The 14,266-nt window shown below is 48.6% G+C and overlaps 1 protein-coding gene across 3 annotated transcripts in view; it reads right to left on the reverse strand.

Moving 5' to 3' along the window:
* Positions 1-14,037, reverse strand: part of Cul4a (cullin 4A) — a 37,790-nt gene extending 23,753 nt beyond the window's left edge. Inside the window, exons 1-4 of one of the 3 annotated variants that reach the window (NM_001127301.2) lie at positions 13,869-14,032; positions 13,464-13,579; positions 5,322-5,425; positions 128-197 (exon numbers count right to left, since the gene is read on the reverse strand). In NM_001127301.2, the coding sequence (NP_001120773.1) occupies positions 128-197; positions 5,322-5,425; positions 13,464-13,579; positions 13,869-14,016 (438 nt within the window). In that variant the 5' untranslated portion in view covers positions 14,017-14,032. Of the gene's footprint in view, positions 1-127; positions 198-5,320; positions 5,426-13,463; positions 13,580-13,868 lie in introns of all 3 variants that reach the window. The other 2 variants (XM_087588739.1, XM_087588740.1) reach the window with 2 other exon arrangements.
* Between the last annotated feature and the right edge of the window lie 229 nt (positions 14,038-14,266).

A 14,266-nucleotide genomic window follows, 5' to 3' on the forward strand; every position in this document is an offset into this window, starting at 1 on the left:
GTCTGTGAAGAACTCACCTTCATTCTGTCTAGAGCAGAGGCCTGTACAGCTGAAGCACAGTGAGCAGGAAGGAGTAGGCACTGGTAGTAGGACTGACAGAAGCAAGGCTGGTGAAGGGCAAACTTACCATTTGTCTGCAGTGATCTTGCCAGCATGTGTTAATCTTCTTCAGAAACAAAACGCTGTCTAGTGAGTCTGTGCAGACCTGCTAAGGAAACTTCCAACATAGCAGGGAATTCCAGTTTTCCAACTCACTTTAATCAATGCCCTTCCACCAACACTGATCCTAAGGTGAGCAATCGAGCCGGGTACAGAAGACACCCTAAAGAGCTGCTCATCCTATCCGTGAAGCAGGAAGCTCTTACCAGATGGAGACAACTAGTACCTGGGCTTGGGACGTCGTCTCCCGTCTGTGAAGAGTAAACACCCATGGGTAATTTTTGACAAATACAGCAGCAGAAACCTGCAGCTCCCAAACCAGGAGTATGAAGTCCTAGTCTCTGCCCCTCCCTGGGATCTGTGTCTCACTGCTTTGACTTCCAGTCTCTCCTCTCTACAGGATTGCTTTCTGTTCCTGATAGCTGACATAACCAGGTACAAGTGTTTCATGGAGGTCGGGTGGGGGCAGGACTGAACATAACTCTACAATGGACCGTCTACAGACAGTGTTTGGTGGGATCAGAATGTCTCACAGTTAAAAAGTGTGTATTGACAGCAGGCTCTGACTGGTAGAGGTTTGCCCCATGAAAACTTAGAACACTCAACAGAAGGTTGCATCTGTGACCAAATTATGTACCAGCTAGGCTCTAAGCGTGCTTCCGTGTTTGAGACTTTGCTTTTGGGATGGTGTCACTCTGTCCAAGACTGGCCTTAAACCAGCTTTCCTCCTCCCCCAGTGTCCCACATGTTGGGATTTTAGGTGTCAGCACCACACTATGCTCGTCTCTTTTTGAGTCAAGATCTTAACGTACAGTCTATGCTGGTACTGAACTTGAGATCTCTTTGCCTTAGTATCCCGAGATGAGATTATAGGCATGTGACAGTATACGTGGATTAGGAAAGATTCAAATAAATTTTTTTTGAGCTAGGGTCTCACTATATACTCCAGCTGGCTTGGACCTTGCTATTAGGACATTCTGTAACTTATCATTTGTTTGTATGTATGTATGTATGCATGCATGTATGTATGCATGCATGCATGTACGTATGTACGTACGTCCAGCACCCAAGGAGAGCAGAAAGGAGCACTGGGTCCCCTGGAACTGAAGCTATGGATGGTTGTGAGCTACACTGGGTTCTATGCGGAACCAAATCCCAGTCCTCTGCAAGACCAGCAAGTGCTCAGAACTGCTGAACCGTCTCTCTAATCCCATTATTTTAAAATTTTTAGAGTTCTTTCAAATGGCTTAATTTTTGATTTGCATGTATGTGTATGCTGGTGGAGGACCCATGGAAGCCAGAGGTGTCCCGTCATACATGGAGATTATGTCAGGTGGCTAAAATAGGTCCTGAGACTTGACCTTGGGTCCTTGGAAAGAGTATGTGTTCTCACAAACGAGCCACCTATCTTGCTCCTAGCACTACATGTGCAAAACACAGTTTTGAAACAAAGATGCAGAATGTGGGTGTTTCTAGAGAAAGGTTTTTTTTTTTTTTGGTCCATTTTCCTTTGATCTTCCAACTTCCTAACACAAAGCAGTCCATGGAGGTGGGAAGCACGAGCTGTACTGTCTGCCACTCAGCAGCACATGTCCCATCCGTGTCAAGAGTTCAAGTGCGGAGGGCCACCACACTCAGCTCACACCCAGATGGAGGAGAAACTTGCTAAGTGTGCCGCAGCCAGGTGAGAGAGGCACCGGATCTTCAGTGAGTCGAGGACAGCTGGTATGCCACTGACACTGGTCCAACCTCAGCAGGGGAGGACAATGTTCAGGGAGATGGTAGAGGGGTAGGCACGTCTGTGCAGGTGGCCACAGCCACAGTGGGTCAAAGAAGTCCAGTTTCTCCCCTTATTCATACTCACACATTTAGACAGGCAAAGTTAAAGCTGTCGGCTCCATGGCCAGCACATTACTCCCAGAGAGTGAAATAGGTCAGACCACTGTTGAGGGACCTACACAAAGAGTTGGGCAAAGCAGGACACAGGTTGGCCCCAGGACATTTGATTCAGCAGGTGTAGAGATGCCACTGGCCTGACAAAGAAGTTCCTAATAAGCTCATAGTGGCCAGCATGCTGTGTGGCAGTGACCCTGCTGCATGAGCCTTTGAGCTTAAGATGGAGTTAAACTGACACTTGTCATCTGCTGCTACCAGGCAGCTCAGGTGTCATCCATAACCACAGGGGACATGTGCCTGGCCCAGCATCTAAGATACAAGGGTCCAATGTCGAAGTTCTGTAATAGGACAGTTCTGCTGCAGGCCAACCATTTCCTGCTACTTTCCATGGAAAATAGCACAAAAGAGTGAAGCATTCCCACAGAGCGCTGTGCTGATGGAGATCCTGCTCAGTCTGCCTCAACTCAGTCAATTCTAGGATGCGAGGCTTAAGGTGTCACCGCGGTGCCAGAGGGGGGAATTCTAGGTGATGAGATACACACATGTCAAAAGGGTCTGCTGAGGCAGCTTCCTGGTGGCCATTCTTCTATCATTTTGGAGAAGGGTTGATCCCTGCAAAGGACTCACACCATCCATGGAAGCGAGGTACACTTTTCATGATACGATTAACATCCAATAGCAAGAATGCTTATGACGGACTATGAAAAAATCCCCAATCACAAAGCCCATTTAAAGGAAAGCAACAGTATATTACTCATGTTAGGCTGGAGGGCTGCAAGGCCGATGACCTAACCCCAGAGCCCGGGAGCTACACTCAGTCTGAGTCACTGCTGCTTGGCTTCAGCTTCTCCACACTCTTGCTGAAAACTCATCTTACACGACACTGATCCTTTAGCACTATTTAATCACCATTCTCCTCACTAGTCAGTACATCCCACTGGGCCAACACTGTGCACTGTCTGGCCCTGAGCACAGCATGGCCAGTCCCACTTGAGGTCAAAGGTAAGCTTTCCTTTGCTGGAAGCCTGTGGCAGCAACTGCTGATTCCTGCCAGCGGCTCTTCTCTGCCTGCCATGCACCTGCACCGGCTGGCTGCCAACAGCAGCATCTCTTCTTTGGGTCCCCTGTCCCCTCAGCACTTCCCTCCTCAGGCAGATGGGCTACTACCCTTCCTTATGTCCTGAGGTGGCTAAGGTCTTTGTTACACAAACACTGTCTTTGATATCTCCATTAGAGGAAGTTCTCAGGGTGAAGTCTGAGTTGCTCACAGTACCTTTTCTCAGGTAGCACGTACCAGCTCTTTTGGAAATGTGTTGGCTGGTGAAGGTGCTAGGTTGCACGCTGGCCAGGCTGTCCTATCACACTGTGATACTCACATGACAATTTTATTGAGCTTTAGCTTAGAAACTAAAAGTAATCTCAGTGGCTTGTACAGCTTAAAGTGCAACTTCTTGATGGCATATCCAGAAGCAAATGCAGTCTGTGACCCAGAGTGCACACCAGACTGTGCAGTTCTTTTTTTTTTTTTTTTTTTTCTTTTTTCTTTTTTTCGGAGCTGGGGACCGAACCCAGGGCCTTCCGCTTGCTAGGCAAGCGCTCTACCACTGAGCTAAATCCCCAACCCCGACTGTGCAGTTCTTAGGAACACATTTGGCACTCCGGCATGTTCAGGCTCTGGTTGCACCCCATTGCTCTTCAAGGAATAGTCCAGTCATATCCCTGAGTCTCCCTTACCCCGACACTGTGGGGCCTCTCCCTGATTTCTGTTCTGCTGTTGGAGCTGCATGTATCTGAGTTCTCTGAGACATCTTTGTAAACCTGGCTTTATCCTTAGGTTGTGATCCCTTGGAGGACGGCGATCAGGTGCAGCCCCTTTTCTATAACCCAGGGAGCAAGACGCTGGGTAGGAGATGAAGGTTTGCTGAGTGTGTGAACACTTAGGTCAACCCCCAGACTAGGATTAACTGGCAGGAGGATAATTAAAGTAAGTAAAAAAGCCGTTTGCAGCAAAGTGGGGTTAGAGCAAAACAGTGCTGGGTGCCATGTCCTAGGTGGCATCTGCTGACCACTCTCAGCCTAGGGTCAGTCTCCTCCAGGGCTCCGATGGGGCAGAAGCTCCATGCGCCTCACAGCTCTGTCCTGAGAGGAGATGCATGTGAGCAAGTTCTCCAGGGATCTGGTCACCACGTTCTTGTCTAATCTTGCAGTCGTTGGTTCAAAATGCTGACGGAGAACACAAGAGGCATCTTGACTGAAGCTGTGTAGTAGACCTCCCAGAGGCTCGGTGTCCAGCCACACTTGCTTGCTGTGTTTAATGAACAGGGTCTGCACAGCTGGCAGGGTCAAGTGTCCCCAGGAGGGGGAAAAAGACTTCCTGAATCAGGAGAAAATCTTGAATACAAAGGTTCTGGAATTTATTTTAGACATGAATGCATGGAGCCAAAGAAGTCAACATGGATTTTACACACAACAGAGTTTGTGCGCTTAAAACTGGCCCGAGGCCAGGTCGGACAGACGTACTCGTGGGCATGAGTGACAGGTGACACGGCAGCAAACCTAAGATGGCCTCTGCGCAGCCCTGTGTGCAGTACAGGCCGACTGTTCCCTTCCTAATGGGAGACACAGCCAGCCCGCCTCTGTCTGTCCTGTCCCTGGAGGAAGTCTCAGGCCGGACAGGCAGGTTCTCCTGCCTGCCCAGAGTGCACGATCCACCAGGAGAAAGTGGATGCAGCAAGGACCGGAGGGGCAGTCCTCAGGGTTACGCCAGATCCACTATGGCCAGATGGTAAGCAGGACCTTGTTCCTACAGCTCCCCCCCCACGCCCCGTTAGATGAGACTCCTCCCTGTCACACCGATTGGGCCTGTGACACCGAGACAGAAAGCAAGGGGCTGTATCCTGATTCCTGACAGGCACACCCCAAGAAAATAAGCTGGGTATGACAGCCATATTTGTGGGGATTTGTCACATATCATAAAAAATAAGGTGATTTTTAATTAAAGAACAGAACTTAAACTTTAAGACATTTTTAAAAACTCCCCTGAATGTTCCAATTAGATGCAGTACTCATATCAACTATTTAAATGTGACAAATTTCACTTTTAAAAAAACCATTATAATGAGTTATGAAACAAAAGGCCCCTTGTTCTATAAAAAAAGAGTTAAAACCCATTATTTTACACTGAGGATATTCATCAGTTCTTTATCCTAGTTTTAAAAGCTTTGTGTCATAAATGAGGCACAAAAAGCAAAGCAAGAAAAGGATATTCTCTGAAGGGGAGGATCTGGGCCTGGACATGGTCTTCACAGACCTGCCGCAGCTGCTTGTAGAGCGTGGGGGAGACTTTGTGAGAGCACAGATTCTCAACAGCCTACAACAAAGGAGAGGGTGGTTGTTCAGCGCGCGTCAGAGCTCTTGGAAAGCCCTGCGTTTACCTGCAGTACAGCCCTCTCGGGTGGTCAGGGCACTTGTGCCACCCACACTGATGGCAATGGCCAGCAGTGCCAGCAGTGAGGGGCTCAGACTGACATACCCTGCACCCACTGTTCCTTGGGGGCTGGCACCTCAGGTGTGAAGCTTTGCCCTGGTTCAGGAGTTGCCCTGTCAGGCTGCACAGACCAGGGCTGTGAGGTTAGTTTGGGTCATGTGGCCATTTTTTGACTCTCTAGGTTGAAATGGGGCACACATATATCCTAAAAATGGCCATGTGAACCTGGGCAGTGGCAGGAGGGAGCGCCCAGCTGTGTGAGTGTTAGACCTGTGATTCCTGAGTGACAGGCCAGGCTGCTCCGCTCCCTGTGTTTTTACTGATTGTTGATGTAGAATGCATTTATTTTGTCTTGATGAAGAAAAGGCAACTTTTGTTTGTTTTTTTGAGACAGAGTTTCTCAGCGTTGGCTGTCCTGGAACTCACTCTGTAGACCAGGCTGGCCTCAGACTCAAAGCTCTGCCTGTCTCTGCCTCCTAAGTGCAGGCATTAAAGATGAGCACCACCCACCAGCCAGCAAAAAGGCAACTTTAAACAGCCTACAGGAAAAAAATTATTTCTACCCACTGAAAGAATATAATCTCATCACTCATATTAAACCTCTCTCAAATCTCATATACATGTCAGACTCTTATTCACGTGAGAAGTGTAAAAAGAAATGATCTCTAACGAGGAGAGGGAACAGAGAGACTTTCCTTAGCTCTTTTCCTCGAAGTACCTTCCCGTCTTATCTGTCAGCTCTGCCTCAGAAGCTCAGCATAAGTCAGCCCATGTTTACAAGTACAGAAAAAAAAGTGATTTTATATACACGTCCATGCTTGTGTGCTTTTCTGTAGAAGTCCAGTTTGTGTGGCTGGTATGCCGTCCTTCACAAGAAAGCATTTGTGCAACAGTTTTCTCTCTCTCCTTCTTGAGACGGAGTCTTACTATGTAGCTCTGACTGTCCTGGAACTTGCTATATAGACCAGGCTAGCCTCAAACTCAGAGATCCTTCTGCCTCTGCCTCCCCAGTACTGGGATTAAGGGTGTGCACCACCAGTCCCCTAATATGAGCGTTTTCTGAGTGCTGCTTCCTGAGTTGGAGTCAGCAGTCCTAACTACTTTTCCTAGCTGTGACACACTATCGCTGTCATACCTACTAACATGAATCTTCCTCATGTACTTAGTTACAACTGAAGTCAGCCACTACAGAGACATATGGTATGACAGGTGGGACCCAAGGTGACCCTGGACTCAAATGAGAAGACGGTAATGCACAATGGCAGTCCAGGATTGGTGGCACTGTCTGTGTTAAGGATGGCCTGGGGGTACTATTTCCATACAAACTTGCTGCCTCCCCGCACTACCCCCTACTCAGAGTGAGGCTGGGATACTGGGCCCCTCTAGATGCCTAGTGAGAGAAATAAGTAAGAATACAAAATGAAATCAGGACTCAAATCCAGGCAACAGGAAACTCAGAAACTTCTCAGGAGACATGCACCTGTCACCATCTTCCAAACCCAACCTTAGCACTCAAGGTTGAGGTAAGAGCTAAACACACACCTGTGAGAGCTGAGCAGGAGGCTGCTAGACCAGGGCAGGTTCTGGTGGGACAGACAAGTCAGAGAGGCTATAGTCTCTGCTTTTGTATTGAATTTATGCTCTACTAGTACGTGACTTCTTCAAAGTGGTCCTAGCAATACTGACCTGTTCACCACACCCTGGGCTTTCCCATGTCATTTTAGCCAATCCTGTTACTTGGTTTTCCACAGACCCACACTGCTCCCTCCTTCACTAATATGCCTGACAGGGGTGAACCTTCCGGCTCTGTTGTACACTCCAGCCCAGAGCTGACCTCTCCCTGGAAGCTAGGCCACTCTGAGGAGTTTGCTCTCAGGTGGAGCTCCACTCTGAGTCTTCCTCTGATGTGTACTAGGGTGACGAAAGGACAAAATTCAAGTACGTAAGTCACAGGAGTATGTCCTGAATGGTTCAGACTCAGGTCTTCAGAAGCAAAGGGATCTGCACCTTCAAAATAACCCTGCCCAGAGGAAGATACAGAGACTGGGAACTGAGAGACCTCCCTGCCATGAAGGACAGATAGAACCAAGTGATATCCAGTAATCAAGCTGTTGAACAAAGAGCCATGACCAATGGGCTCCCGTGTTTACACCAGACCTCAAACTAAGTATTTCCAGACTTTGGTAAGAGGTGGTGCTTTTGGCTAAGATTCTGTGGTAGGGCATGAAGCACAGCTGGAAACAGGAGAGGCACAGGTGAGCACACTGCTTGTCTCTGCCCTTTACAGAGGCTGGAGGTGAGTGCTCATGGGTGGCTGGTGGGGTGGAGTAGGCTGGAATGTATGAGGTCTCACTCTAGGACACACTGCTGCATGTATGGGGTATGAAAAAGAACTTCCACTGTTGGGACAACTGAAATGGGACACTATTCTCTCTAGGCAACAGAGTGGCTTTAGTAGCAAGGATATTTTATCGAGCCAAAGCCGAGTATTTAGGTATTTTGGTGCAGTTCTTGCTCAAAATAAACCCCTAGAACTGGACAAAGAAGCCAGAGTATTTTAGGGGTCCTGGGCACCAGCAAACCAACCAACCAATCAACCAAACACCAGACAAAGCACAGGAAGCATGTTGGGGCCTTGGACACTGCCCAGAAGTCAGTGACCTTTGGGAAGTCTCTGCTGTTTCAGCTCCCTAGCCAGTTTCAGGCTGCATGTGGGACTGAGTCAGGAGATGAGGATCTTCGGGAGATGTGAAGGAGCCTCCGATATGCAACAAAGGAAACCCATTCTGGAGCGAGGAAACTACAAATGCCAAGGAAAGAACCATCCAGCAGGGTGGAGGTAACAGGGCTGGAGTTCTCACAGGGCCTACAACAGTGGTCTTTCCATATCCAGCTGGAAACCACAGTCAAGGCACTTAGGAAGGCCTGCTTTAGCAGTAGGGTCATTTAGCCCCAGACACAGCAATAATCTGTGTTGGCCTGATAAATCCTAAAAGCAAGACTTAAGACCAGATAGATGGACTTCAAATCATTTAACTATCGCCAGAATAAAGGACAGGAATTTACAATAATATAAAAATATCTGGCACAACAAAGATTATCAGATTCTCCTTAATGGACGCGAGGGGGATCAAGAACAGAGGTAGTGAGTGGGTCAGGACAAAAAAGTCACAGTCAAGATCCCATGTGTGCTAAGGTTAGGCAAAACTTCAGAAGCGTTCAGGATGACTAAACTGCACTCCTGCCAGCAAGCTGAAGGATGAGAGAGACTCAAAGCTGTGGCAGCAGCCGTGCCTGAGGCACAGCTGAGGACAAGAGACTCTGAGGACCAGAGGGCTGGGTCCTCGGGGGTACTTGGAACAGTCACTGTGCTCTTAAAATCTTCTCATGAAGAAAACCGAGATGAGGCTGGAGAGATGGCTCAGCAGTTAAAAGCTGCTCTCTCAGAGGATGCATGTTTGATGTCCAGCATTTCACTGAACGCCAGGTCCAGGGGATTCGACCCCTTCTGTCCTGGGCATACTAGGTCTGATATGGTGCACAGACAGGCATGCAGAATAAACAGCCATACGTGTGAAATGACAGAATGACGAACCAAATGGTCTCCACTAGGGAATCCCTGGAAACAGTTAAGAAGAAACAACATTTCTACCCTAGGAAGTGAGAATCATTTTAAACTCACAAGGCCAACATTATTTTGACATGCAAACTGATCAAAGACATAATAACAAAATAATACATTAAGACAAAGTTAACAAAACATTAACAACTCAACACATAAAAAAATAATAGGACGGGCACAGAGGCAGTCACTGTAATCCAGAAGCACTCAGGAGGCAGAGGCAAGTAGAGCTCCATGAGTTCAAGGCCAGCCAAGGATACATGGTGAGACTGAGATGCAGGGCAAGCAGGCAAGACGGTTCTCATATTCACAACAGGAAAAAATAATGAACATAATCAACAACTAAGAAACAAAACTTAGGCAATCCTGCAGTGGATGCAGAAATGTGCCTTCACTAAAGTAACTAGCATCAGGAAGGACCCTTCTGCATGGCGGCATCATCACACTCGACAGTGGCAAACCAAGGGTCTCTGAGACCCAGAGCGAGACAGTGCTGGCTCTCACGTCTAAACACGGCCCCAGAGGCTCCTGCCAATTCAGCAAGACGAAGCCAAGAAACACGAGGCACACAACTTAGAAAGGAAAACGCTTTCTAGTTACATATAATTGCCTGGGCAGAAGACCCAATGAGATCCTCAGAAAACAGGCAAGGCCAGCAAGTGAGGAGGACAATCCTAATATATAAAATTAACAGCATTTCCAAATAACAGTAAGAATAACCATACGTCAGAATTTAAGGTAAAGTCAAAATCCCATGAAAGGTTTGTAACACCTTCACAACTGAAACAAGAAATCGCTGCTGAGAAGCATTAGTCCCAACAGAGCTGCACCTATCTCTGAGGCTGAGCGGGTTCTCTCGAGGTGACCTAAGAGTCACCATAACCTCAAACCCAAGCTAGTTCCTTGGAGAAGCCAGAAAACTGATTCTCAGGTTCATAATGAGTTGCAAAGGACCAAGAAGAGCTGAGACAAACGTGGAAAAACACAAAGCTGGAGGCCAAGCCTTCCTGACTTACTGCCTTGCTGCCCTCCTCGACAGACAACTGGTCTCATCTGAGAAAGGCTGTTGGACGACAATGTGCTCCACACCTGGACATTAGAGGGAAAACACTGCACCTAGATTTCTATCTCCCATACACACAGATGTCCTCACAATATAGATCACAGATTGAAATATAAAAGTTTCAACTCTAAATTTCTACAGGGAAATACAAGGTCTTAGATAGGACAAAGGTCTGCTGCTTTGTTTGTTTTTGAGACAGGGTTTCATGTAGCTGGCCTTGAGCTAGAAGAGGCTGGCCTTGAATTCCTGACTCTTCTCTGCCTGCTGAGTGCTAGAATTACAGGAAGGTGCTACTATTACCAGTTATGGTAAAAGTTTATTTTATTTTTTATGTAGATACTAAAAACATAACCTAAAAGAACAGCTGATACACCTAACTTCAAAATTTAAATCACTGTTCTTCAAAGAACATAGATTAGTTAAGGGATAAGTTACTGACTAGAAGAAAATATTTGCACACCTATATAGAACTTGTATCTGGAATACATACTAAACTTGTACATTCAATGGTGGAAAATAATCTAAGCAAATGAAGCTGGGCTCCTATCTATGATCCCAGCACTTGGGAGGCTGACGCAGGAGGATTGTAAGTTTGCAGCCAGAGCAAGCTACATAGTGAGATAAGTGGGAAGGAGAGGGAGAGGGGTTGACAGGAGAAGGCAAGAAGCCAGAGATCTGAGCAGTAAGCTGCATCAAAAAGTACAGGATAGCAAGCGGCACAGAACAGACGCTTGTAACCAACAGGGACAGTAGAACAGCCAGTCTGTAAAACTCAACAGTACCGAATCTGGTGAGAATGTGGAGCAAAGGGCCCAACCTCATGCTACCGCAGAGTGGACAATGGTATGGTCACTTCGAAGAGTAGCAGCCTCTTATGAAATTAAGCACACATATTCTATAGATCGGAGACATTTTCCTGAGAAGAATGAGAACACATTCCCACACAAAATGTATTCAGTGTTCACAGCAGCTCTGCTGGCAATGTTCCCATCAGACACCCAAATGTCCATTACCTGATGAATAAGCCAGCTGTACTATATCCACCCTACTTGTCAATATGCACTTGGGGACACCCAGGAGGGATTTGAAAGAGGGTGTCTGGGGGCCATGAAGAGAAGAAAGGAGGGGGAAAGGGATGGAATTCTATTTCAAGTAATAAAAAACAAAAACAAACAAAAACCCAAAATACCAAACTGTTAGCACTCAAGTAAACGGCAAACTCCATTCTAGGCAACAACCAGAGGACAGAGGACAGAGGACAGAGGCCAGCCAACACACACCTCCTTTTAGATAGAGGAAGAGGAGTAGATAAAACACAGCAGCAGCTGCCACGGGTGGGGAATGGGAAGAAATGAATGCCCTTCTTTACAGGGGATGCAAACAGTCAAAGTTTTCATTGAGGGACTGGCAAACAACTTATTTTAAGCCTATAGCCCCAATACTTACATGAGGGACAGCCTGGACTAACTACTATCCCCTGAGACTTTTTTTCATGTATATATGAATGCACTGTAGCTGTCTTGAGACACACCTCTGGACATCGGATCTCATTACAGATGGTTGTGAGCCACCATGTGGTTGCTGGGAATTGAACTCAGGACCTCTGGAAGAGCAGACCATGCTTTTAACTGCTGAGCCATCTTGCCAGCCCCACACTGAAACTCTTAAAAAATAAAAACTGACCTCCTCTTCCCCTAAAAGAATAAACCTATTGGAGCACATGTTACATGTCCCCAACACTGTATTCATATACTCAAACCCACCACGCATAGGCACATACTTAAAATGATAAAAATAAAAGTAAATCTTTAGGCAAGTGCAGCAGTACATAACGTTAATCCCAGCACCAAGAGGCAAAGGCAGGAGGATCTCTGTCAGACTGAGGTCGCCTGTGGTTCATAGTGAGTTCTAGAACAGCCAAAGCTACACAGTGAGCCCTGTCTAAACCAAACAAAAACAAACCTTACAATCAACTCACAAACTTAAGACAAAGAACAGACACACACATGTACCAAGCCATCACTGTAGGCCAGTGGTCCCTTACCCAGAATGCTCGGGGCCAGTAGTGTTTTGGATTTCAGATGTTTTTCTTCTGGATTTAATACTTGCTTATGCACGATGATGCATTTGGGGAACGAGGGTCAAGTCTAAACACAAAGCCAGTTCATATCCCATATACCCTGAACACAATTTGAGGGTTCTCATTACCCTATGTGGACATGCTATGTGGGTGGATGGGTGGGGTGCTTGTGTCACATCAAGAGTCTGGAGGTCAGAGAATGGTCTGGAGTCATTCCCCTGCCACCGTTTTGAGGGTTCTGAGGTTCGAACACAGGCTGCCAGCTTGCTGGGCCAGCGCTTTACCTACTGAGTCATCTGGCTGGCCCTAGCTCACCGTCACTTTATTCAATAGTTCTAGCATACATTGTGTTTTGTCTGAGGCCAGGCAGAGGAGGTCAGGTGTGGATTTTTTTTTTCTTCACGAGCTCACTAAGTCTTGAATTTGGGAATTTGGGGTTGGGAGTGATGGACTGTCACAGTTTCCTCTGGGTACTGCTGCTTACTTTTCTTCTTGTGCTTCCTGTAACTTACAGTACCCTCAGTTTGTATCAGGATAAAACAAGCCTCTTAGGTAACTTTTGAGTAACATGTAAGTAATTATATGCTCTATCATGAAACTAAAACATACACTATTTAGCGAACACTATTGTATAAAAACCATGACAGAAGAGTGTGCTTGAAACAGCAAAATGTACTTCTGACGACTTTAATTCCTGTTGCAGACACAACCCATCTTTAAATTACCGGAATCCGTCTGCAACCTATTTGCAACAATTAAACCACAAAGCAGTGTGTGTGTGTGTTGGGGAGGGCGGTGCGTTACAACACAGGGACCCTACTAGCAAATGGAGCCGTAATGAGCTTTATGTTTAACAACTGGCGTTCTGATAACATTGAAGACTGCTGGAGCCCTGTGCCTCTCAGCTCCAAACAGCTCCTTTCTTCTGGTGATGGGGAAACTTACACCTCCTAAGCAGCCTGGTCTAAGCCTCAACACACAGCACTAATCCAGGGCGGCGATCCACAGAAACACCTGCTGACCCAGGGCTTCGCGGCTTCCGCTAAGGAAGGCTCGGGCCGCAGCTCTCCCCCGGGCAGGCCTCCCTAGCGTCGGCCCCCGTGGCTGCGGGAGGAGGAAAACAGCCAGGTGCTCGCAGGCCCTCGCCGCCGCTCACCTGGTACAGTTCCTCCAGGTTGTACCTGATGGATGTGCTGCTCTGGATGGCCTTGACCGCTTCGTGAAGCTTCCGCCACGTGTCCTGAGTGTAGTTGTCAGGCAGCCGCGGCCTGTCTGTGGGGAGAGAGGGTCAACGGCCGCGCGGGGACAGGACAGGCCGGGGCACCGAGGCAGGGCCCGGCCGGGCCAGCCAGGAGGTGCGGGATCAGGGCCAGCTGGGGCGCGGGGACGTGGCGGAGCATGAGGTGCAGGGACATGTCAGGGTGCAGCGCCGAGACGGGACAGTGCGGGAACAAGGCGGGCTGGGGCGCGGGGACAGGGCCGGCCGGGCAGCCCCAGGAGGCCCTGTCCGAGCGCGCGACCTGCCGGCCGCCCCGTTCGCTCTTCACCGGAGCGCACCCACCTCGGAAGTTCTTGATGACCAGCTTCCTGGAGCCGCCCGTGCCTCCCGGTTTGGCGGGGCCACTGGCCAACGCCGCGGGCTTGGTGAGGCCGTTGGTGCGGCCCATGAGAGCCGAGACGCTGCCCTTCCGAGGGCCCTCGTCCGCCATGGCTGGGCCGGACGCCGCCCCGCCCCGCGCCGCCCGGCTCCTCCTCCTGCCCTGCGCCCCGTCCGTGCGCGCCTGGCTCCTCCTCCTCCTCCTGTCGGGCTCCGCCCGTGAGCGCTCGGCTCCTCCTCCTTCTGCTCGCGCCCGGGTCCGCGCGCCCGAGGGCCAACCGCCGCTGCGCGCACCGGAATGATCCGGCTCCGGTGCGCGGACTCCGCCCAAGGAGGGCTTGGGGACTCGCAGCAGACGTTCT

This window comes from Rattus norvegicus, chromosome 16 (assembly GCF_021556685.1).
Source record: "Rattus norvegicus strain SHRSP/BbbUtx chromosome 16, alternate assembly SHRSP_T2T, whole genome shotgun sequence".
In the NCBI taxonomy this organism is placed as follows: Eukaryota; Metazoa; Chordata; class Mammalia; order Rodentia; family Muridae; genus Rattus; species Rattus norvegicus.